Below are 22,772 nucleotides of genomic sequence, written 5' to 3' on the forward strand. Positions count from 1 at the left end.
AAAAAGCACAATGTCAAAACCAAATCGTATTGGTTGATATTATATTAGTGGTTTTACTATACAGTTACAGTAAACATCTTTAAATTAATAATCTATAAATTAATATCTCTATAAATTAGTATAATTTCATAATAGTTTCAAATTGAGTTTTTGTTCAATTAGTATCTCCATAATTAATAATCTCTATAAATTAATAAAAAATTATAGTTTTGGTATAGTCGCAACATTATTAATTTATAGAGTTTCACTTTATATCTCTAATACTACACAATTGAAAAGATTATTAATAGGAAAAACAGTTTTAACATTGTTCTTAAACACATATTGTTTTTAGACAAACTCAAAATTATATAAAACCAATTATGTGAAAAGGACAAATTCCAAATTGTATCAACTATTATAGAATATTATTAATTATATATTAAAAATAAAAAAATAAAATCCGCGCGGTCGCGCGGATCATGATCTAGTATAATTTATAATAATTGGCAACTACATAAAGTACATGTTGTTAAATGTCTATACATCAAAGAAAAGTCTCATGTGTCAATAACTACATACATTTTATGTCGGATATAAGATGTGTTAATTAACTAAATGTTGTTATTAACACTATAATTAATAATCAAGAATTTGTTAGGTGGTAATTAAAGTGTTTTATAGGGAATTAGTGCACATTAGAGAAACAATTGGACGTTCTGACACGATACCATCATACCATATATGCGTCTGACGCTACGTGACGCTTCAGCGTAGATATATATATACCAATTCATACATCAAGCCTTGTGGATGTGGTATTTTTTTTCCAACAACTGCAAAAATAATGTAATCATTTGAATATTTGCATGTTGTTTTATATTTTAAGTAACTTTTTAACACGAATTTTGCTACTGTTGGGAAGAAGCCGAGGAGTCAATTGAAAAATAAAAAAAAAGATAAGAGACTCTTGGAGTTCCCTGTCATAGTATATATGTACGTTTAACGTCTTTTTTCTCTTCTTACCTAAAACTTACTTCTTTAGAGTTCACTTCTTTACCTCGTCGCTCCTTTGGAGTTTGGATACATCTTGTAATAACTGAAAAAACTCTGCTCTCGTTTCTATTATTTCCGTAAGATGTGATTTACTAAGCATCTCCTCTCTGTGCTCCAAGTTTAAGCTTGAACTAGAGCCGACGAGTCATTGTTCTTTACTTCCTTTTTTTTTTGGATTTCAGGTTCAGACATGTCTTATATTCCTCCACACAAGCGAGACTTGAAGGATCCCATTAGACCTTCTCCTTTTCCAGATTCTCTAGCAACAAAATTCAAGAAAAATATCGACTTCAAGTGTAGCAGTGCTAAAAGCAAAGTTATTAAATATTCAAGAGATGTCATTTCCAAATGGTTTCTTGTTACTTCAAATGGAATAGAGGATGGGGTTCCTCCATCTACTAAGCTTGTGTCAGTGTCCTCAGATTCTTCTGAATGCAGCAGATATGGAGAAACGTCTTTGGTGCTGAAGAAATCTAATGTCCAAAAAGGTTATACAGTATTTCTATTGTGTATCTACCATGGTCGTTCTTGCCAAAAGAGAGACACTGTATCTTTTTAGTGTAGTACTAATATGTTTGTATATGATAGCTGAGGAGAGTGAAGAAGAAGGGAGAACTCGGTGGATGTTACTAGCTGAGAAGGTTGAAAAGGATCTTGTCTTGGCATATGAGCAAGCCAGGAAGGGAATGGAGGATCATCATCTTTTAGATAATGCTAAATTAAGATTGGTTGCTAGGTTTGGCAAAGTCGTCTTTTGTAGGTAAGCATCTCAATTTCTATTCTTTGATTTTTTTTCCCACAAATATCATTAGTATTACCTCATGTTTCTAACATATACTTAATAAAAATAGGCGTCAAGCTGGTCATGCGACTGAATATTCACAAGAAAACATGAATCTGATATTCTCTACGGATGTCCCAACTTCTTTCATACAAGACATAAAGTCTAAGGCTATTTCAGACCATGAATTCTGTTTAGACTTGGAAAAGGAAGTATACGTTGTGCAGATATCGCATTATACTCGTCCTTATTCAACCATCAGATGTAAATGTACCGTGAAGGAAGATGGAAGCCTCAGTATGTACAAGGCAAGTCTTGAGAGCCTTTTGTGTGTCTGTAATAAGAATCTGAGTGAATTCTCTTCTTTGATAAATATTATTCTGAGGCTCTGAGCAACATATAAACATCTTTTTTATGTCGCAGGCCGAGCTGAATCCACTAAGGCATTTGGTTATTGATGTGTCATGCATTGATAAGAATCTTGACATGAGGCTTATGCTCGCCGGCAAAAGGAAAGCGATGACTCTCACTGTGAGTTAGTTTAATATTTACATTTATCTAGAGAATTGTCATGCCTTTCATGGACTCAGCTTGGTTACCTTTCTATGTTAATTAGGAGAAGGAGAAAAATAACATTCAAGGGTTACTGGACTCAGCGACTGTAGATTCGAATGTCATAGGGGGATTAAGGTGGCCGCTCGGTAAACCTTCATCCGTAAATGGATATACAATATTTGAAGTTTGTCATGTTAGAGCGACTACATACAAAAACCGGACCCTCAGGCTAAGGGTCAGAGAGGCTGATAGATTTAATCAGAGGTTTGGAACAAGGGAAGTCGAAAGGGGGGTGACTCTGGTACTTCAAGACATCAACACTAAGCTACAGGTAAACTGCTCTGCTTTGAAACCTTTATTAAATTTGAGGCAATACATTGATTATTAAACCTTATGGTGTGCAGGAGAAGAACATTGAGAGAGGCTGTGTTTTAGGAATGCTTAGAGATGCCCTTGGAACTATATGGGACTTCTTGCATTGCGATCAGTGCCGGCCCTTGGTAGAAGCAAAGGAAGCAGCTGCTTCCAGCCTTTTATTTTACAAATTATTTTCGGCCACAAATTTCATCAAGTTTTCACTAGCCTAGTGGTAATGAATGTTCCTGACTACATCAACAACCCCAGTTCGAATCTCTTTGTTGTAATTTCAAGTTTTTTTTTCTATTTAAATTTTTTTCCCTTCTAAAAAGTGGCCAATTTTATTTTCTTTGCTTCTGGTCTTTAAATCCCTAGGACCGGCTCTGATTGCGATGCTTCTCTTGCGTGATAAAGAAGAAACCATATGATGTTGTTGTTGCTATCTCGGATTCTCTTTTCTTTTTTAATGTGTTTTGGTGCAGTAACGTTTCAGAGATGTTTTATGGGGCTGTTAAGGATTGAACTTCTGCGTTGTTCCAAAAATTACATAATTTCTATTTTGTATCCATGTCAATCTGCCTACGTTGGTTTGGGTCTGAAACCTGTAGAGCTCGCATGTATTAAACCATATGCGGACTAAACCATTCCATTACTTGGTTTTGTTACGGGTCACGTCATGTTTGTGAACTTGGCATGACATAAGGATTTTAATCCTAAACTAAGCAAGACAAATACAATGTAAAAAGATTCCGAATCATTAGAAAAAATATAGTTCGAAATATGAAAAATATATACATTTGTAATATTTTTCCTGTCTTGTACTGTTGTACACATGTTTGATCAATGATCACGTCCCATAATCTTGTAACCCTTCTTTTTTTGTTTGTCTTCTAACACTTCTTTACTTGCAAAAGCCTAAAGCAAAAGGATCTTAACTCCAATAATCAAAAAAGTAAAAAAAAAAGATAGACATGACATGAGTGACATATGTACTAAGATGGACCACGAAACCAAACACCATTTGCATTAAACTTAATTATGAAGAAACCGATGAGTCAATCGAAGAATAATAAAAGGGAGTGAAGAGTCTCTTAATAGAAGACACTATTCTCCTTTAAGATCTTTCTGTAGGAACCTTGGAACTTCAGAAGACGTTGAGTCAACAAAAGGTAAACTCCTTACTTGATATCTTCTATCTGATCCGATGAATAGCTGTTCTTGAAAATCTGTTTCTCCTTTTCTGAGTTTCAGGTTCAGTCATGTCTTATATTCCTCCACATAAGAGACACTCAAATGATCCGAACAGACCTTCCCCTGTTCCAGATTCTCTTGAAAACTTAAAGAACAGCAGTGCTAAAGGCAAAGTTATTACATATTCAAAAGATGCCATTTCCAAATGGTTTCTTATTGGTACAAATGGAATAGAGGATGAGGTTCCTCCATCTATTAAGCTTGTCCCAGTGTCCTCAGATTCTCCTGAATGTAGAAGATATGGAGATAAGTATCTGGTATTGATGAACACTAATGCCTCAAAAGGTAACTATTTTGTAACTACCATGATCCTTCTTGCCTAAAGAATATAAACTGTCTCTTGTTTTAGTATTTTAATATGTTTGTATTAAAAAAATATGATAGTTGAGGAAAGTGAAGAAGAAGAGAGAACTCGGTGGATGTTAATAGCAGAGAAGGTTGAGAAGGATCTTGCCTTTGCATATGAGCACGCTAAAAAGGGAAGCCATCATCTTCCAGAAAATGTTAAACTGAGATTGGTTGCTAGGTTTGGTAAACTTCTCTTTCGTAGGTAAACATTTTTAAGTTAAAGTCTTAGATTTTTGCTCTTTTCACAAGTATCATTATTCATTAGCCCTTGTTTTCTAACATATATACTATACACGAAACAAGGAGTCAAGCTGAGCACTGGGAAAAAAAAACGAATAGGATATTCTCTACTGATGTCCCAACTTCTTTCATACAAAACATAAAGTCTAAGGCTATTCCAAGCCATGGTTTCTGTTTAGACATGGAGAAGGAAGTATACGTTTTGCAGATATCCCATCACACTCGTCCCCGTTCAACCATCAGATGTAAATGTACCGTGAAGGAAGATGGAAGTCTCAGTATGTACAAGGCAAGTCTTGAGAGCCCTCTTTGTGTGTGTTGTGATGAGAATCTTAAAACGTATAAATATCACCATTGACCTTCTTTTGTGCAGGCTGAGCTGAATCCTCTAAGGCATTTTGTTGTCGATGTGTCCTGCATTGATAAGAGTCTAGACATGAGGTTTATGCTCGCCAGCAAAAGGAAGATGATGACTCTTACGGTGAGTTCTTTCAGATATATCTACAATTTATCTAGAAAATAGTTATGCTAGCTTTTCTTGGATTTAGATTTGGATTATGATAAGCAGGAGAAAGAGACAAGTAGCATTCAAGGAATGCTTGATCTAGCGACTATAGATTCGAATGTGGAAGGGGGATTAAGGTGGCCGCTTGGTAAACCTTCATCTGAAAATGGATACAGAGTATTAGAGGTTTGTCATGCTAGAGCGACTACATACAAAAACAAAACTCTCAGGTTAAGGGTCAGAGAGACTAATGGATTTAGTGAGAGGTTTGGAACATGGGAAGATGAGAGAGGTGTGACTTTGATTCTTCAAGACATCAACACTAAGTTACAGGTAAATTGTTTTTCTTTTGCGTCTTTGAAACCCTTTTATTGAAAATGAGGTTTACAGTGATTATTACCCTTATGGTGCGCAGGAGCAGAACACTGAGAGGGGCTGTGTTTTAGAAATGCTTAGAGATGCTCTTGGAACTATGTGGGACTTCTTGCATTCTGATGTCTCTCTCACGGGATAAAGAATCATATGATGTTGCTGGTGTATTTCGGATGCTGTTTAACTTTTTTTTTTTTGTGTGTGTGTTTGCAATAATGTTTCAGTGTTATTTTTGTGGATTGTTAAGGATTGAACTTTTATGTTGTCCAAAAAGAACATAACTTCTGTTTTGTCATGTCAATCTGCCTACGTTGGTTTGGCTCTGAAACCTGTAAAACATAGTGAGTATTGATTTAATGCACAATTAAAAGACTAGTTATATATTTACGAGACTGTAATTAGCAAAAAGGAATATTTGCCTCTTTTCACAACACCCTGATTTTGTGAACACTAGGGGCGGAGACTCCGCGCAAGCGCGGGGTTATGGGCGTTGTTGCTTTAGCTATCTTTGAAGGATAAATCTTGTTTGTGAATTTGTTTTTATTTTGGTTGTTCAATTTTTGATATTTTTTATATGGTGGGGGTTAGTACGGTTTCTGGGGTGTTACTGTGCTGTTGTCGTGGATGTTCTGTGCAAGCATGAGCAGTTAAAATGGTTGGTGTTCTTTGTGGTGGCATATATATAATCGATGCATGTGTATTCCACTTTTTCCCCTAACATAAAGAATATATTGTTCATAAATTTTGAATTTAACAATTTAAACGACAAATAAATTATTATTTTACTGAAATTATACTATTTCTTAAGTAGATAACAGTGTGCGAAATGTTGGTTATTACGTATGGCCTTATTCGGTTACATAATTTCATATGCAGTGATTGAGATGTAAGAGGTGTCATTAGTCACGAAAATAATACTTTGTTGTGCTTTTGCCATACAGTGGATCAATTCAGATTTTTTTTGTTTGCAAAGATAGACGGTCGTTGCAAAATACAGTGTCCAGGAATTTTATTCTTTGTTTTGTTTCCGGAGAGAGTAGGAATTGACTTCTAATTTGCTGTTCGTGTGTGGACTTTCTTCTTGGTCTTTTTATTGTTTGGGCTGTAAAAATAGTACAGTGTAATGGCCCATCCCCCAATGGTACGAAACTCATAATTCAAAGTTGTTACTGCATTTGACATCTTCCGTAGATGTGTATTTCCATCTGATTCTTCCTGCAGTACCTGTAAGAAAGGGTATTATGAGGCCTGTCTTCAAATTTTGGTACAACTTGCATATGATACAACAAATCCGCGTACCTCATTGGTTGCCCCCAATTTGTTCAACTTCCTGCTGCAACCGGTGTAAGAAATGAAGGACCACTTGCAACGCACGGACGATCAGAGCTTATAAATGTAATTCCGTCTTCTAAATTGCTTGGTTCTGTCGGCTGAGACTGAGATCTTTCAAGAAGCGAATCAGTTAGTAGATCCGGCTCATTTCTGATGCTAGACAGCCTCCGAGAATTAGCCGCCTTGGACTGCAACGAATATGGCATAGTTCTTCCAATAACGACACGTTCGGCTCTGGATTCAACTGCTTGCTCACTGATTAGGACCGTTCTGAGTGGCACCTCCACTCATAGACTCAGTACGCTGAGAGTGCCATAAAAGTTTTGAGAGGGCTTAAAGATTTTTAAAAACTGTGGAACAGGTCAAAATATAACAAAGCATGCATGAGAAAGAGAGATTTACCGAGAGGTCTACACAATTTGGATTATATGAGCAACCAAGAAGCTTTCCCTCGTGAACGTTCATATCCGATAAATTTGACCATCCGACATCTACTCCATCATGACATGATTCAACATGTAAAAGCAACTGCATGAGTCTCTACGGAGACAATGGAGAGAACATTAGCTGGGAATAGTTTAATTTGTAAATAGTTTTCACATGATAGGATAATAGAGTTATGGAAACATGGTAGTTTGACTTTGAGAGATACGTCTGAAGGTCTGCAATTAAGACCTGATATTTCTGCTGAATTACTCCCATTGTCTCAACACGTGGGAAAGCCTCTATTTCTTCAACTCTCAAGCTGCACATAAATATTACTTTAGGAAGTGTGTCATAAATTTATAAATATTCTGTATATGACTATAAACATCAGTAGAGGGAAGGTAATCAGAATCCTGCTTAGACAAAGAATTAAAGAACATAAGTAATTAGGTTTCAGTGTTGACGATACAGTGATGAATATAAGAGTTGGTGTGAGGGTTATCATGTTGTTACCTTCTCATCTAGAAGCAGGAGAGTGATATCCTCACACCGTTCTTCTTGATGTTACGTGAATCCTCGAATCGGAGAAGACAGACAATAATATTCAAAGAAAACGGATCAAGGCGAAGATAATCAAAAGTGACGTAGGACCTGGGGAATAAATAAGGACAGACATCTTAGAAGAGATGGATAGGCTACTTGAATGAGAGAAGCAATTACCTTAAAATCTCATAATTAAAATCTACCATGACCATCAACTTGTAGCAATTACCACTATGATCAATTTGCAAGTAATCAATACTATTAAAGTTGAAGTATGACCAACTGATATTAGTTGGGTCTAACATAATTAATAACTGTAACTAAATATTCTGAATTAAATAACATCTAAACAAAACATGTAACCACCTCTGGTAACCACCTCTTATTTGTACGATCTATTTAAAAGAATTATACCTTGATATTAAACAATAATTGAGTCGTACATATTTTGTAATTGACCTTTCCTCTTTTCTAAAATTTTAGAGATTACTCTCAATGGCTAACTGTCAACTATGTACATATTTTGTAACTAACCTTTCCTCTTTTATAATATTTTAGAGATTCACTACTCTCAATGGCTAACTGTCTACTATGTTTAATCATAGAGCATATTCAGCCCAATAATTAAACATGTCGTTTGAAAATGTTAATATTGATATTATACTTTAATAAATATTATTTCGGCTACAAAAGCTAATGGGAACTTAAAAAATAAGATATTATAAGAAATAAATATTTTAAATACAATCCGAACATTAAACCGAACTACTTTTCTATCATTGGTTATTGACCGTAGATGAATCATGGGTTAGAGAGTTTAATTAATTATAATATATAACTATATAATATATATCAATATAAAAACAAAAACATGTTTTAAAATATAGTAAAGTTTTAAAATCTATTTTCTTTATTTTTTTTTTGTTTTACACAAATACAATTTAAACATTTTTTGTAACAAGTTGAAGTTACGACATATAATAAAATATATAATATTAAAATTAAATTTATTCAAGTATTTAATTCAGACATTGAAATTAAATTTTAACCTTCTTAAAATAAATTTTTAATCAAACTGAATTACATATCGGTTACCTATCAGTTCAATTTGTAATTTCGGGTTTTAGCGGTTTTTGTGAGTTTTATCAAAATTTTAAGTAATTAATATTTCTTGAAATCCAACCGGATTAAATATCATATTATATACCGGTTTAAAATTACTGATTTAAATAAAAAATATTTTAAATAGATAAATCTCTTACATATTGCAAACATATGTAACATTATTAATGAAATTATGCATTATATTTATGCACTTTCAAAACGCGTATCAGAATCTAGATATATCAAGGCATATAATATAACTATTCTGGATATTAAAATAGGATCATTCTAAAAGTCTATGAATTTTTTTCTAATTTTAAATATTTTACACAAATATTAAGTTTATAGTTAATAAGTACATGATGTTAAAATAGGGTTTACCTGAGTTTTAGGTAAACTTTTATAGAAATAAATATTTATATACACTTATTTAGTTTAACAGTTTTTAAATAGGTTATTCGATTAAAAATATTTATTGAATGTGATTTTACTTAAATTTCGGGCCTATATACTCGAACCGTTCATTTTTCGGTGTGGATTGGATTTCATATTGGTTTTTTAGATATAACACTATAAGAACGGTTCAAGTATATAGGCCAAATCTAATAGAGTTTAAAACTTTAATTTTCGGATCGAATCCGAGTCGAGTTTTCTGGGTACAAATATTCTTGACGAATTATGTTAGGTAACTATTAAAAAATATATAATATATTGCAAACTTTAAGAATAATGTTTAAAAATAATTTCTTAAATGCATATAGCGTATAATTATGCAACTTGACATATTTAATATAGTTACCAAAATTATATTAAATGAATATTAAAAATATGAATAAAACACGCAAAGATAAAAATTAAATTTCTCAGAAAAAATAAAACAAAAAATATACCCGCCCTTTTAAAGGGCGGGTTAAAATCTAGTTAAAATCTAAAGCCGTATCTGAAGCTCAATTAAACTTATGAAAGCAATCTACCATGACCATCAACTTACCTAAGGAGTCTGGTCGGAACGACCTCCTTGCTGCGGCCGCCTTCAAGTCGGAGAAGTGAATCTGTTAATTTGACATTAGGAGAAAGCTTGTGTGACAGTTTGAGAGATATCCAAATGGTTAAAGTAGAGGAACATGAGAGGACAATCGGACGTTTTATATATACTTACAGCGAATGAATTGGGAAGTCGCATGTCGGATAGTTGAGTAGCTGGCGGATGATTGAGCAACAGTAGCATCAGAGAGGATGATATTTCCGAAGAAGGGATCTATGTTTTCGGTGAAGAAATACTCATAGAGCATGTTTGTTGAAGCTCGATTCCAATCTCAGCCATCTCTGATTTATAGGGTTAGAGGTGTTCTTCGGTTTTCATACCCATCACCCTTTGATTGTAAAGCAAGGGAGACAGAGAGTTCGTGGGACTTATCGATTTTAACGTGAACTGAAAATTATTCCAGTGTTCAAGAGAAAAATAGTTCAACGGAGAATGAGACAGAGAAGAAGCGGAAGAGATGCAGAAAAATTCAAGAGCGTGGCCCATAGAATCAAGCCCACTCGACAGATGGGAAAAAAAATTTAAATGTGGGACCCACAATACTGTACACGTGTCACATAGACAGGAGAGAAACTCGCTCATTATATTATAGATTTTAGTCAATCAACAAAGGAACTAAATGCATTGTTAAGGATCAATCAACCCTGATTGATCCATCCAAAAATAATCAAACACCAAAAATATTTAAAATATTTTATGATGTTGAAACTTGGAATGATGAAGAGTTAAGGATCAACATAAATGCATTGTTAAGGATCAATCATCCCTGACAAGAAGACCCTTGCAAGAAGAAAAAATAGGAATCACCCTCGTTTTTACTGAAAATGAAAAATCTATTTTTCTTTTGTTTTTTATTTCTTCGAAAACGGAAAAAACCCTTTGTGTGGAAGGAAAACAAAATTATACGGTTATACCAGTAACATTGGACGTGTCTGAAGAGCGAATAACAGGCTATTACCAGTAAAGCCCGCCTCCATCATCACCTGAAGACCTGTTCTTCTTCTCTCTTGGGTGATCCATCACTGTCTCATGAACGTCCACCATAATCGGACACGTGAAGTCTCTTTTGGATCATGTGGCTTTCTCAATAACACACAAACTTCAACAAAAACGTTGAGTCACATAAGCCATGCAAGTATCGAAAGACAAAGCTTTTTCTAAATATCGGGAAAACATGCACGGTTTGATGTATCACTGTATCAGTGTGTCCTTTTAACCTTTTCAGAAGATTTGAGCGAGCAACTGCGTAACTCGCGAGACTAGTACGACGACGACGTGCATAATGGGTACAGATTATTTAATTAAGGCCTAGGCCCAGCCTTTAAAAGGTGTGGCCCACATAAGTTTTTAGAACTTCTCTACGCTTTTAAGTGGTATTTCTCACTATTTCTACATTTTGCGATTGTACAAGAATGGCGGAAAGAATGGCCTCTTCGTCTTCTTCTCCTAGTTCGACGATGAAGGAAGGAGAATACGTAAACTGGTTGGAGCTTCCACCTGAACTGACCTCATCGATTCTTATCCGGCTCGGCGCGATTGAGATAGTGGATAACGCTCAGGAAGTGTGCAGATCGTGGTATTGATGAGAAACATCCCACATCGGAAATATAAGAAATAATCTACTACTATATAAAGGGTTAGGGCCAATCCACTAATTGCCAATTGGTTTTAAGTTGGAAGCCCATAATTAACCCAAATCTTATATGGTATCAGAGCGATAAGATCCTTTGACATAATTTACTACAACTACTACTACACCGATGTTGGGCCCTCTGTGGATGTTGTTCCCACATTGTCCACGCACTACAACTACTATACACTGATGTTGCGCCCTCTGTGGATGTTATTCCCACATTGTTTACGCTTCAGACCTAGATGTCTGAGCGTGAGGGAGGGTATTGATGAGAAACATCCCACATCGGAAATATAAGAATTATTCTACTACTATATAAAGAGTTAGGACCAATCCACTAATTACCAATTGGTTTTAAGTTGGAAGCCCATAAATAACCCGAATCTAACACGTGGCGTCGCCTCTGTAAAGACCCTTCGATGTGGCGCAGAATTGTCATACATAACACCGGAGAATTCGGAGACCCGTACTACGAGAGATTGTGCCGGCACACTGTTGATCGTAGCCAGGGAGGCTTGGTTGAGATCGAGTTCTCCTACTTCGGTTCTGATTCCCTCCTCAGTTACATTGCCGACAGGTCCCAGTCTCTCTCTCTTCCTGTGACTCTAAACCTCATGTTGCTTTTATTCAAATGTTGAAGAGGATTATTGTTTATGCTGACGTGTACATCAATTTTTTAAAAGTTTAGACCGATTTTTTTTTTTAAAATATCTATTTAGAAAATATATTGTTTTACTTTTATTCAATTAGGATAATTTTAAATCGTTGTTTAGAGAAATGGGTTTACTTTGATTTTAGTCATGTTTTGCTAAATCTATGTTTAGAATTAGAACAGAGTTAGCTTCAGGTATATAGTTGATTTTTTGAATCGTTGTTTAGAGAAAACATCCACTTGATTTGTTATGTTTCTTAGGCCTTAATATGTTAGCGTTATGTTATTGAGATGCTAGGACGAAATGTTTTGTAATCATGTTTCCTTCTTCTCAACTATTTGTAGTTCAAGTAAACTGAGAAGCCTTAAAGTTGCAATGGGCTATAAAATAACAAGCGAGGGACTTATGCACGCAGTTTCGAAGCTTCCGCTGCTCGAAGAACTCGAGGTTTCATACTGCCCTTTATCAGGAGAGGCTGAGGCTCTGAAAGTTATAGGCCAGTCTTGTCCGAATCTGAAGACCTTGAAGAAAAACTGCGTGGGTTACAGGCGTCCCCGAGATGAGAGCGATGATGTTGCTCTAGCAATCGCTGAAACGATGCCCGGACTTTGCTACCTCCAGCTTTTCGGGGATAGGTTAACAGACGCTGGCTTAAACGCCATCCTCAGCGCTTGTCCTAACCTGGAACATCTTGATCTGCGTCAGTGTTTCAACGTTAACTTCGTTGGCGATCTGGAGAAGCGGTGTTTTGAGAGGATCAAAGTTGTGAGACCCCCTAATGACTCGGTTCGTGATTACCCGTTCGATGCAACGGTTAATGATGACGTGTGTTCATCCGATGATGACTACTCTGATGTTGATATAATGTCGGAAGATGAGTTCTATCTAGAATATCCAAACTCTAAAAATGTGTCAGATTATGTGATAGTTTCATCTTCCTTTTGACTTAAAATGTTGAATATGTTCTGCTTTTTTTTTTTGAAACACTTTTTTTTTGAAACACTAATATGTTCTGTTTATATGCAGTAATAATTCTCCTAAAATGTACTTAAGCTTGTTCAGTTTCGTGAAGATCAAAACTAAGCTATGTTACAACATGAGTCCATCTCTTTGATCCTTACTGTTGCAGAGAAAGGAGGTTTTAACTCCAATATCAAAATGTAAAAAAAGAAAGAAAGAAAGAAAGAAAGATAGACATGAGTGACATATGTACTATGAGTTGTACAAAATAAAAAAAAAAAGAAAAGAAAAAGTGACATATGTACTATGATGGCCTCCTATCGAAACCAAACACAATTTGGTATTAAAGTTTTGAAGAAACCGAAGAGTCAATTGAAAGATTAAAAGAAGGGAGCGAAGAGTCTCTTAGAGTTCACTGTTCTCCTTTAAAGATCTTTCTGCCGGAACTTGGAAATTCAAAAGACAGTTGAGTCAACAAAAGGTAATCTCCTCCTCTTATGTGATCTTCGCTCTGAGCCGATGAATAGTTGTTCTTGATCATCGTTTATCTTTTCCTAATAGTTTCAGGTTCAGACATGTCTTATATTCCTCCACACAAGCGTCACTCGAAGGATCCGGACAGGCCTTCCCCTGTTCCTGATTCTCTAGCTACAAAATTCAAGAAGAACCTCCACTTCAACAGTAGTAACAGTGATAAACGCGACCGAATCATATACTCAGGAGATTCCATTACCAAATGGTTTCTGATTGGCTCCAACGGAATTGAAGATGAGATTCCTCCATCTGCTAAACTTGTTCCCTTGTCCTCTGACTCTGTCCTATGCAAAAAAGGAAAAAAGCCTTCAATACTGATGAACATCAATGACCATAATGGTAAGTGACTGTGTTTGTTAGTTTCTTGAAGTATTCGGCTATCTATTTTTAGACAAAAATAACAAATACTAGTGACTATTTTCCAAAAGAAGCAGTTTTTAATTGGGCCTTTTATATGAATATTGCAGAGAGTGAAGAAGAAGAAGAGAGAACTAGGTGGCTGTTAATAGCAGAGAAAGTCCAGGAGGATCTGGTGTTGGCATATGAGCGAGCTAAGACTGCAATGGATGGAGAGAATCAGCATGTATTGAGATTGGTTGCTAGCTTTGGTAAAAACTTCTTCTATGGGTAAGTGTTTTAATTGTTATACTGTCTTTGCTAACAGAAGTTCACTTTTTATCTACCTCTAATACATAAAACATTAAACCAGGCAAACACCCTCGAATAAGATCTTCTCTACTGATGTCCCAACTTCTTACTTACAACATATCAAGTCTGAGCTTGTACCAAGACATGGATTCTGCATTGACTTGGAAAAGGAAAGATACACTGTGAAGGTACTTGTTTTCTTTTCTTAGAAACCTATCCTGTGGAATGTGGTATGAAGTATGTTTTGTTGTGTCATGGCTTTTATTCTTAGGTATCACACTATACTCGTCCCAATGAAACCATTAGCTGTAAGTGTACTGTTAAGGAAGATGGGCGGCTCAGTATGTACAAGGCAAGTCTCTAGTTATTTGTGTATATAAACTAATAACTTCATTTCGGCTCAGCTTGTGTCTTGTTTTTGACACAGGTCGAACTTAAACTTGTAAGACATTTGGTTCTTGATGTATCTTGCATTGATAAGAATCTTGACATGAGGCTAATGCTAGCTGCCAAAAGGAAAATCACCTCTCTCACTGTAAGTTAATTTTTTACAATGATAAAAAAATTTTCGGTTGGACTTATCTTTTGTGATGTTTCTATGATGAGCAGGAGAAAGAGATAAGTGACATCAAAGGGCTGCTTGATTCAGCTAGAGTTGATCCAAATGTGAAAGGTGGTCTAAGGTGGCCGTTTGGTAAATCTTCATCTGGGAATGGATACAGTGTCTTTGAATCTTGTCATGTTAAAGCTACAGTCTACAATAACCAAACTCTAAGGCTTAGGGTCAGAGAGACTGATAGATTCAATGAGAGCATTGGAACGGGGGAAGTCAAGAGGGAGGTGATGCTGATGCTTAAAGACATGAACACTAAGTTACAGGTACACTATTGTGCTCTCTTGTGTCTTTGAAACGCTACTGGAAGGTGAAGCTTATTGTGTTTTCATTTTGGTCCGCAGGAGCAGAACATTGACAGGGGTTGTGTTTTGGAAATGCTCAGAGATGTTCTTGGAACCTTGTGTGACTTCTTGCGTTGTGAAGCCTATCATCTTACATGATAAAGAACGATATGATGTTGATGGTGCTGTTGAATTTCTCACTATCTTTTCGATTCTGTTGAGCTTTTGGTACTATATATGTGTTTTTCAAAGTTTCTGTGTGGGTTGTGAAAGATTAAAATGTTGCGTGTTGTCCAAAAACGAATAGAACTTGTGCTATTGCATTTCTCTTTTGCATTCAGCTGCTTTTTTTTTTCTTACTTATACAACTCAAAAAACAGGCGGCAAGTTGGCCTTCTGGTTGAACGTTCGATACAATTCTGTAGAAGCTGTTCTCTCCAAATGTCCCGACTTCTATTTGCAAGTTGCAACATATAATGACAGGTTGTACCAAAAACTACCAAGCCATAGATTCTCTATTGACTGTGACTTGGAAAAGGAGACACACTAATGCAACCGAATAGGTTCAAGATATTTTTATCTGAAAAGTTCAACGAATGAGTCTCTAGTTTTCTACCCAACTTTGACCAGAATACCCAAATGTCCCTTATTAGATTTTACGTCCACCCTTCGAAAATTTAGACTTGTTTAGTAATACAAAAAATCTAAAATAGACCATACTTATCCAAATAATAAAACTAATTTTAATTGGTTTTGTCTAAGTTAGAAAATAATTGGTAGGTGTAACAATTTTTATTTACCAAAAACATTTTTAAAGAAAAATATAGTATATGCAAAACTGATTATATGACAATTAACACAGAAGATATATTAGGGCGTTTTACCAAAAAAAAAAAAAGTATATTAGAGGGGAGAGGCTGTTAAAAAAGACTATATATATTAAGGGGAGGGGAAGAGAAGCAATCTCAAATTTTTATAGTGTCGTGTTCAGAAAGAAATCTTGAACCTAAAAATTCTGATAATGGAAGAGGAAAAAAGTAAACTTGTGCTTCCAGGGGAAGCGATTGTGAAAATCTTCGTGGCTAGATTATCATTGAGGTCTTACCAATTCTATAGGCTCTAGGATCATGCGTTACAACAATCCAGTTAGAAAAGCATCGGTCTTGAACACCGCTGATGGATTGGTACTGCTTTATACAGAAATCCTAGAAGGAGCTCCTATGTATCATGTCGGAAACCCTTTGCTTCAACAGTGGGCTCGGCTTTCATCTTGATTGTTTTCAAAGAAAAAAATAATCTTGACTTTTGTCATTTTCTATATTTGTGTGTTTATGAATGTTCTTTCAGTTTTTTATTCTTTATAATGATTAACAAGTTTTGAATCTGAATGTATGTACATTTTCTAAGGACTACAAAGTATACAGTACTTTGACATTTGGAAAACAAATCCCTCCTGGTTAGAATCAAATCTATGATCCATTTTTTTTCTTTTCAGTTTGTGTTCTTGTATGACACCATATTATAAGAGATTTTTATCCACCTTCTTTAAATTATAAGAGATTGATTAGTTAAAATAGCTTTAGGTGATATGTTATAATATTATCTGTTTAAGGACCTAGCAAACTTTTTTTAACTTTAGGCTTGGCTCATGTTCTTCATAATAATACCATCAAAGATTCATTTTTTTACATTTATCTGCCTTACAAAAACTTGACACCTTAGAATTGTGTATATATATATATGTATATAATGTACTTCACGTTATTTCAGAAGAGGTTTATGAGGATGTGGCGATTTTAGAGGAGAAAAAGCAAAGAAGTGAATTGTCATATATATAAAAACTATATATTTCTCATTTTCAAATGCACTAACTTTGAGCAAGTCATTTCCAATACGATATTTATATGATTTCATAGTATTGTAAGGTTTCTCTGTTAAGAATTACACTATTGGTTTTAACTTTGATTTGGAAGTGGTTTTGGAAAAGGTTAAGGAGTAGTTGATGTTTTTGGAGGAGGTTTTTGAGGAGGTGATGTTTTTGGAGGAGGAGTTGATGTTTTTGGAGGAGGTTTAGGAGGAGGAGGAGATGCACATGATGGAGCTGAGTTGGATGATATGGAGAAGTAAGAAAACATGTAGCTATTCTCTGACATGGTTTTAAACAATACTCTCATTTACTAAGGAAATATATTTAATAAAGCAATATGCAAATTTGATACTGTTTTTGATTTTAGGTATAAATGATAGAGAAAATGGATTCTATATACATAAAAAAAAGAAATTAAGTTTATACCGGCCCATAACAAGAACTTGGTTATAATATTTTGAATATGTTATATAATAAACACACATTTTACGTTTGAGTATTCTCAACGGTTGATTACATATACTTTTTTTGTTTTTCTCTTATTTTGTTTGATAGGTATCTTTCTTATTAAATATAAGCCACTCAAATACACTATTAATTAAAACATATATTTATTTTTCTACATATGCTATAATTTAATATTTTAAACAAAATATATTTCTCATAAAAATTATATTTTTTCCTTTTTATAATTTTTTGTCGTGTCCTTTTTTTGTCATCGACTTGTATAGACTCATGTGGACTATGTAAACCAAACGGGTAGCTCTGCATCTATATAGAAATCCTAGAATACTATATTTTTGTCGTATTCTTTTCTATAAAGAAATCATATTGTTTGACGGTGTGTTTAAACTTTGATTCAATGTTAAATTAAATCAAAATTTACTATGCTATTGCTACAAACTCGAAACTGATATGTATAAACTGATATGGTATTGCTACACTATTGTTTTTAACTTTTATTTGGAGTTGGTTTTGGAGGAGGTTTAGGAGAGGTATGTTTTGGGAGGAGGTTTTTGAGGAGGTGATGTTTTTGGACGAGGAGTAGATTTTTTTGGAGCAGGTTTAGAAGGATGTGATTTTGGAGGAGGATGTGGTTGTGTGGTGGTGGTGTTGGTGGTGGAGGTGCACATGATGGGGCTAGTGTGGATGATATGGGAGAAGTAATCGATGGTGAATTGGTTTGATACATGCGTATTATTTGCACCATCAACATACATCTCTTGGATTGTGAAATTTTTTTTCTGTACATTGTTCATCAAGCGTTATCATGTTTTTAAATATGAAGAAAATGTAATGATATTATTTGTCAATGAGAATCATTCAGTCTTTGATTATATATGAACTTCAACACTAGTAAAGCGCTGGTTATCTGTATAGCTTCACAAATGAAACCAGCAACGTGTTCTGTAGTGTCATATCGTATGAGATCTTGCACATCTCTTACATGGTTTGAGCAGTAGCCTCCATTGCTGCAGTGGCCTTCCCATGATACCCATTCCAAATCGAACCAATATCTTGACATCTAACAGACATGGAAATTTCATTCTCCAATGTGGCTTCATGGAGTTCTAGTACATATAACATCCACAAGTGTTGCCAAATGCACATGAGTGTTCCTTGGGGATCTCAGAAATTGAGCTTAAAGCAAGAATCAACGCCAGCAACTGCATTAGCAGTGTAACTCGATCGGTTTCAGCATCAAGATTACCCTCTGAGTTTGTCTCAACATAATTTTCAGCGAGAGGTACCTGTTCACTTTGACTATCAAAAAGCACTTGAGGACACGTGCCTGAGTTTTACTAAATTTGAAGAATGATCAACCATACATTTCTTGTCAATGGCGTGTACCGTATCTGCTTGCTTCAGAAATTGAACTAATTGACAGAGTATCAGAAGGGAAGTTAGAGTTTTTAACATCAAAAGAAGTACCAGATCTTGAAGAACCAATTGGATCCACCTTGCTTCCATCATTGTCTCCGCTAATCAGAGCATGTCTAACCACTTCTGAAGATGGTTCAAGGACTTCTAGTGTTTAAGATTGAACACTCAGTGAGAGACTACCCTTGGACTGGAACATGAATCATTTGAAATAAACTATGTCGGCTATCTGACTGATTCCTGCACCAATTCTTCATCTTCTAATGCACTGGTTGCACAAGTTGTCTGTACTTTAACTGACTGTTCGATAATCAAACTCTCTAAAAGGTTTAGATTATTCACTGGTGAAGAATCTATGCGTTTTTCATCAAGAACACTCTTACAGGGAGATTTGGTTTCTGTGTCTCGGTCACGTTGATCCAGAGATGTCATGGGACTTAAAGATAAACTACTTACCAGGTCATTATGTTCCAGTGGGGTTTTCTGAATTTTATTTTCTGCTGTTAGTGTCCCGTTAGACCCCACAGCTGTATCATGCCAAATCAGCTGTATCATGCCAAATCTCCCAGCTCAAGAAGACGATTTAGAAGTATTAGTCAATATCTAAGGCAGAGAACCTATCAAACTAAACCATGACAGGCTAACAACAGTCTGGTTGACATCATCACTGGAAATGTCACCGTGATAATCGGACACAGCTCGTAAAATATAAGAAAAATACGTTTTTCATTAAGAAAACAGAGTGATTGAGAAGCAACGAGATGTTGGCTCATCAATCATTTTTGGTTGTTTGAAGCAAAGTTACAAGCATAATTATACCACAACTTATTAATCTCCCACAAAGAGACATTTTATACTTTTCTTTTGTTTCCTTCACATCTTGGAGATTGAGTAGTCCATCGCTTCCACGAGATAATCTGCGTCTTCCTTAGTGAAGCAGAGAGGTGGTGTGATTCTAAACACGTTTCCAAAATAGCCTCCTTTTCCAACCAACACACCCAACTCTGTAACAACATTCATTACACAGACATGTTAGTCTAGTTTCAAGAGCTGAGACTAGTAGAAAAGAAGCAAAAACCAACAAACCTTTCATTTGATCCATGATGTGCAGAGTCTCGGCCGTTGCAGGAGTCTTGAGCTTGCGATCACTTACAAGCTCTACTCCAAGCATCAGTCCTCTTCCACGTACATCCCCAATAACTACATTAGAGAAGCATCAACACACTGAGCAAGTTCAAGAGGACACATTAGAGAGAGGGAGAGAGAGATTTACTTTCATGTTTCTCTTTCAGCTGATTGAGTTTTCCTTTGAGGTAAGATCCGACCATTGATGCATTCTCCTGAAGCTTCTCTTTCTCAATCACATTCAGAACAGCGAGACCTGCAGTAGTAGACACAGCATTCCCACCAAATGTGTTGAAGTAGCACCGGCGTGTCAACACTCCTGCTATCTCCGGAGTTGTCACAACCGCTCCCAAAGGAAACCCATTCCCAATTCCCTGTTTACACATATCATCAAAGAAGAGACAAGTCAATATTTGTTGCTTCTTTCAGGACTGTAGAGGCGCACTCAACTAACCTTTGCCATGGTTACTATGTCAGGGACAACATTGTGAGCCTCAAATCCCCAGAAGTTTCCAGTGCGAGCGAATCCAGACTGTACTTCATCAGCAATGAACAATCCTCCAGCCTTCTTCACAATGTCGTAAGCTGCTGACAAATAGCCTGGAGCTAGTTCCACAATCCCTCCAACTCCCTATTCTCACATTCGCAGCAATATTATTGTCAATAACATTCATTCAGACTCTGATTATAATATAAAATTTCAACACTTGGTTACCTGTATAGCTTCACAGATGAAACCAGCAATGTGTCCGGTAGTGCCATATTGGATGAGATCTTGCACATCTCTTGCATACTTCTCTCCATCAGAACCAAACACACCTCTATATGGGTCCGGGTTTAAAGCGTGATGAGTTCCAGTCTTCAAGGAACAAAAGAAGAAAAAAAACAAATATCACAACACAGATCAACATTGTATCTCATCATAGTTTAAGGAAAAAAAACGGTTTAACAAAGTCTCTAGTACCTGAACAACGTTGAACTTCCACAAACTTTGAGCAGTAGCCCCCATTGTTCCAGCCGCATTCCCGTGATACCCGTTTCGAATCGAAACAATGTCTTGACATCCAGTATACAGCTTAGCCATCATAAGCGCCAATTCATTGGCCTCCGTCCCTGAGTTGGTGAAGAACACCACCTATTCCAATCAACCAAACCCCATAAAGCAAATCAAATTTGGTTCATAAAACGCACAACACAAGAAAAGCAGAACATGCAATGGTTCTTGTATTACCTTGAGATCACCAGGGAGTTTGGAAGCGAGAGCTTCAGAGAACTCAGCAATGGCATGGTTAAGGTACATAACCGTAGGATGCTGAAGTCGCTTGATCTGATTGATAACAGGCTCAACCACATCAGGGTGACAATGTCCACAATTCACAACTGCGATTCCAGCAAAGGCGTCCAAGTATCTCCTACCACTCTCATCGAATAGATACTGCATCTTCCCATCCACAATGTTCAGCTGCAACAATTCACAAGTAAAAATAAATAGAAATTCAATTTTTTAATCAAAATTCAAGCTAATTCAATTTGCAAAATCCTACACATGCAGAGCGGTCATGAAATTTTGGATATTAACATTTTTTTGTATTTATCTTAATAATTCATTCTTTTAATTTTTTTCTTCCAAAATGAATGTTTCATTCGGCTATGCATGAGACCAGACAGGCATGGCTAAAGTTTCATTCGGCTATGCATGAGACCGGACATGGAAAGTGTTTTACATAAAACGGGACATGGCCAATGCTACGGATAAGACCGGACATGGCCACGTGACATTGATTGAAAACAAATAATAATAAAACAAAAAAGAGATTCAACAAAAATTTATAATTATATTTAATAGATTCCATCATTGGCCACAGAATATTCGGATGATGATCAAATCAGGAGATTCATAACCAAATCGATCCAAAAAAATAAAAACGAAATCAATCGAGAAAAAAATTAGCGATTACGATCAAAAACGTTTACCGGCTTTCTGAAGAGGACAGGCATGGAAGGGCTGAGGAACTCCTTCCTTTTGTTAAGGATTTCATCGGCGGAGGGGCCGGAGTACGGCGGCGGGGTGTAATCGAACGGCGGAAGCCTCGCTAGAAACTCGTTGGAGTCCTTGACGGAAGCCGTCTGAGACGTCGATGAGATGCATCGCCGCAGGAGGGAGGAGGAAACGTTCTGGAGCGATCTTTTCGCCGTGAATCTCTGCATCATTTTTGATTTTATCTCTCTCTGTTTTGGCAGAGGACTGCTTCGATGTCGATGGTTACAATGATGATGAGAAGAGAGAGAGATGATGTTGATATTATATAGAGAGAGATTTGATGACGAGGCTTGACGCCATTGGATCAATGCTGACGTGTCGTAGGTGTATGTAGTCACGGAACCTGATTTGACAGGTTGGTTGGTCCCTGAGACGTTTTATCTTTTTATTTAGGGAAATTTGGATGCATATACATAGTAGGATTTAAACCAAGTCTTTAACCATAAGATCAATTAGGCTATGATATTTATGCATTATTTGTCATATTACCCTTTCTCACTTCCACCTCTCTTTTTTAATTTCACTTTACAAGTTTAAATAATTATAATTTGAATTTGTTATATACTTATTAAAAATATAGATTTTTTTTTGTATATGACATGTTTTAAATGTTGTAAAACTGACATATATTTGTAAACT

At 35.8% G+C, this 22,772-nt stretch overlaps 5 protein-coding genes and 1 long non-coding RNA gene across 9 annotated transcripts; 4 read left to right on the plus strand and 2 right to left on the minus strand.

Moving 5' to 3' along the window:
* The first annotated feature begins 1,223 nt into the window (after positions 1–1,223).
* Positions 1,224–3,250, plus strand: LOC130504122 (uncharacterized). Its single transcript, XM_056998704.1, has 7 exons — positions 1,224–1,523; positions 1,600–1,795; positions 1,887–2,124; positions 2,240–2,347; positions 2,433–2,702; positions 2,776–2,858; positions 3,211–3,250. The coding sequence occupies exons 1-7, from the start codon at positions 1,226–1,228 to the stop codon at positions 3,248–3,250; spliced, it is 1,233 nt and encodes a 410-aa protein (XP_056854684.1). The 5' UTR covers positions 1,224–1,225.
* A 490-nt stretch (positions 3,251–3,740) lies between these two features.
* On the plus strand, positions 3,741–5,827 carry LOC108847313 (uncharacterized). Its single transcript, XM_018620521.2, has 7 exons — positions 3,741–3,897; positions 3,980–4,264; positions 4,364–4,529; positions 4,631–4,856; positions 4,941–5,048; positions 5,136–5,405; positions 5,488–5,827. The coding sequence occupies exons 2-7, from the start codon at positions 3,988–3,990 to the stop codon at positions 5,584–5,586; spliced, it is 1,146 nt and encodes a 381-aa protein (XP_018476023.1). The 5' UTR covers positions 3,741–3,897; positions 3,980–3,987; the 3' UTR covers positions 5,587–5,827.
* A 496-nt stretch (positions 5,828–6,323) lies between these two features.
* On the minus strand, positions 6,324–7,951 carry LOC130504117 (uncharacterized). 3 transcript variants are annotated; one of them, XR_008941144.1, is made up of 5 exons: positions 7,716–7,947; positions 7,452–7,521; positions 7,179–7,316; positions 6,744–7,079; positions 6,324–6,668 (listed from the first exon to the last, which is right to left on the minus strand). It is a non-coding gene; the product is annotated as an uncharacterized LOC130504117 (long non-coding RNA). The 3 variants fall into 3 exon arrangements; XR_008941145.1 differs by having other exon boundaries at positions 7,179–7,304; positions 7,716–7,946; XR_008941143.1 differs by having other exon boundaries at positions 7,179–7,521; positions 7,716–7,951.
* A 3,972-nt stretch (positions 7,952–11,923) lies between these two features.
* On the plus strand, positions 11,924–13,125 carry LOC130504120 (F-box protein SKIP19-like). Its single transcript, XM_056998703.1, has 2 exons — positions 11,924–12,104; positions 12,525–13,125. Exons 1-2 carry the CDS (start codon positions 11,947–11,949, stop codon positions 13,123–13,125), a joined length of 759 nt encoding a protein of 252 aa, XP_056854683.1. The 5' UTR covers positions 11,924–11,946.
* A 337-nt stretch (positions 13,126–13,462) lies between these two features.
* On the plus strand, positions 13,463–15,555 carry LOC130504119 (uncharacterized). 2 transcript variants are annotated; one of them, XM_056998701.1, is made up of 8 exons: positions 13,463–13,621; positions 13,702–14,013; positions 14,142–14,301; positions 14,384–14,510; positions 14,594–14,674; positions 14,750–14,857; positions 14,932–15,201; positions 15,280–15,555. In XM_056998701.1, exons 2-8 carry the CDS (start codon positions 13,716–13,718, stop codon positions 15,376–15,378), a joined length of 1,143 nt encoding a protein of 380 aa, XP_056854681.1. In that variant the 5' UTR covers positions 13,463–13,621; positions 13,702–13,715; the 3' UTR covers positions 15,379–15,555. The 2 variants fall into 2 exon arrangements, with proteins under 2 accessions (XP_056854681.1, XP_056854682.1); XM_056998702.1 differs by having other exon boundaries at positions 13,464–13,621; positions 13,708–14,013.
* A 4,119-nt stretch (positions 15,556–19,674) lies between these two features.
* LOC130504118 (alanine--glyoxylate aminotransferase 2 homolog 2, mitochondrial-like) lies at positions 19,675–22,373 on the minus strand. The gene is made up of 8 exons (XM_056998700.1): positions 22,067–22,373; positions 21,324–21,554; positions 21,057–21,227; positions 20,808–20,951; positions 20,547–20,723; positions 20,241–20,466; positions 20,054–20,167; positions 19,675–19,971 (listed from the first exon to the last, which is right to left on the minus strand). Exons 1-8 carry the CDS (start codon positions 22,301–22,303, stop codon positions 19,841–19,843), a joined length of 1,431 nt encoding a protein of 476 aa, XP_056854680.1. The 5' UTR covers positions 22,304–22,373; the 3' UTR covers positions 19,675–19,840.
* Positions 22,374–22,772: the final 399 nt, after the last annotated feature.

Source organism: Raphanus sativus, unplaced genomic scaffold, assembly GCF_000801105.2.
Source record: "Raphanus sativus cultivar WK10039 unplaced genomic scaffold, ASM80110v3 Scaffold1365, whole genome shotgun sequence".
Classification (NCBI taxonomy): Eukaryota; Viridiplantae; Streptophyta; class Magnoliopsida; order Brassicales; family Brassicaceae; genus Raphanus; species Raphanus sativus.

Bases quoted from the DNA above. Each gene is read 5' to 3' on its own strand.
- LOC130504122 (XM_056998704.1), top strand. From the start codon at position 1,226: ATGTCTTATATTCCTCCACACAAGCGAGACTTGAAGGATCCCATTAGA. The intron at 1,524-1,599 runs GTTATACAGTAT...TTTTTAGTGTAG, and splicing joins GAAATCTAATGTCCAAAAAG to TACTAATATGTTTGTATATG. The intron at 1,796-1,886 runs GTAAGCATCTCA...TAATAAAAATAG, and splicing joins GGCAAAGTCGTCTTTTGTAG to GCGTCAAGCTGGTCATGCGA.
- LOC108847313 (XM_018620521.2), top strand. From the start codon at position 3,988: ATGTCTTATATTCCTCCACATAAGAGACACTCAAATGATCCGAACAGA. The intron at 4,530-4,630 runs GTAAACATTTTT...ACACGAAACAAG, and splicing joins GGTAAACTTCTCTTTCGTAG to GAGTCAAGCTGAGCACTGGG. The intron at 5,049-5,135 runs GTGAGTTCTTTC...TATGATAAGCAG, and splicing joins GGAAGATGATGACTCTTACG to GAGAAAGAGACAAGTAGCAT.
- LOC130504120 (XM_056998703.1), top strand. From the start codon at position 11,947: ATGTGGCGCAGAATTGTCATACATAACACCGGAGAATTCGGAGACCCG. The intron at 12,105-12,524 runs GTCCCAGTCTCT...AACTATTTGTAG, and splicing joins CTCAGTTACATTGCCGACAG to TTCAAGTAAACTGAGAAGCC.
- LOC130504119 (XM_056998701.1), top strand. From the start codon at position 13,716: ATGTCTTATATTCCTCCACACAAGCGTCACTCGAAGGATCCGGACAGG. The intron at 14,014-14,141 runs GTAAGTGACTGT...TGAATATTGCAG, and splicing joins GAACATCAATGACCATAATG to AGAGTGAAGAAGAAGAAGAG. The intron at 15,202-15,279 runs GTACACTATTGT...TTTGGTCCGCAG, and splicing joins ACATGAACACTAAGTTACAG to GAGCAGAACATTGACAGGGG.
- LOC130504118 (XM_056998700.1), bottom strand. From the start codon at position 22,303: ATGATGCAGAGATTCACGGCGAAAAGATCGCTCCAGAACGTTTCCTCC. The intron at 20,724-20,807 runs GTAACCAAGTGT...ATGTGAGAATAG, and splicing joins TCATCTGTGAAGCTATACAG to GGAGTTGGAGGGATTGTGGA. The intron at 20,467-20,546 runs GTTAGTTGAGTG...ATGTGTAAACAG, and splicing joins ACATAGTAACCATGGCAAAG to GGAATTGGGAATGGGTTTCC.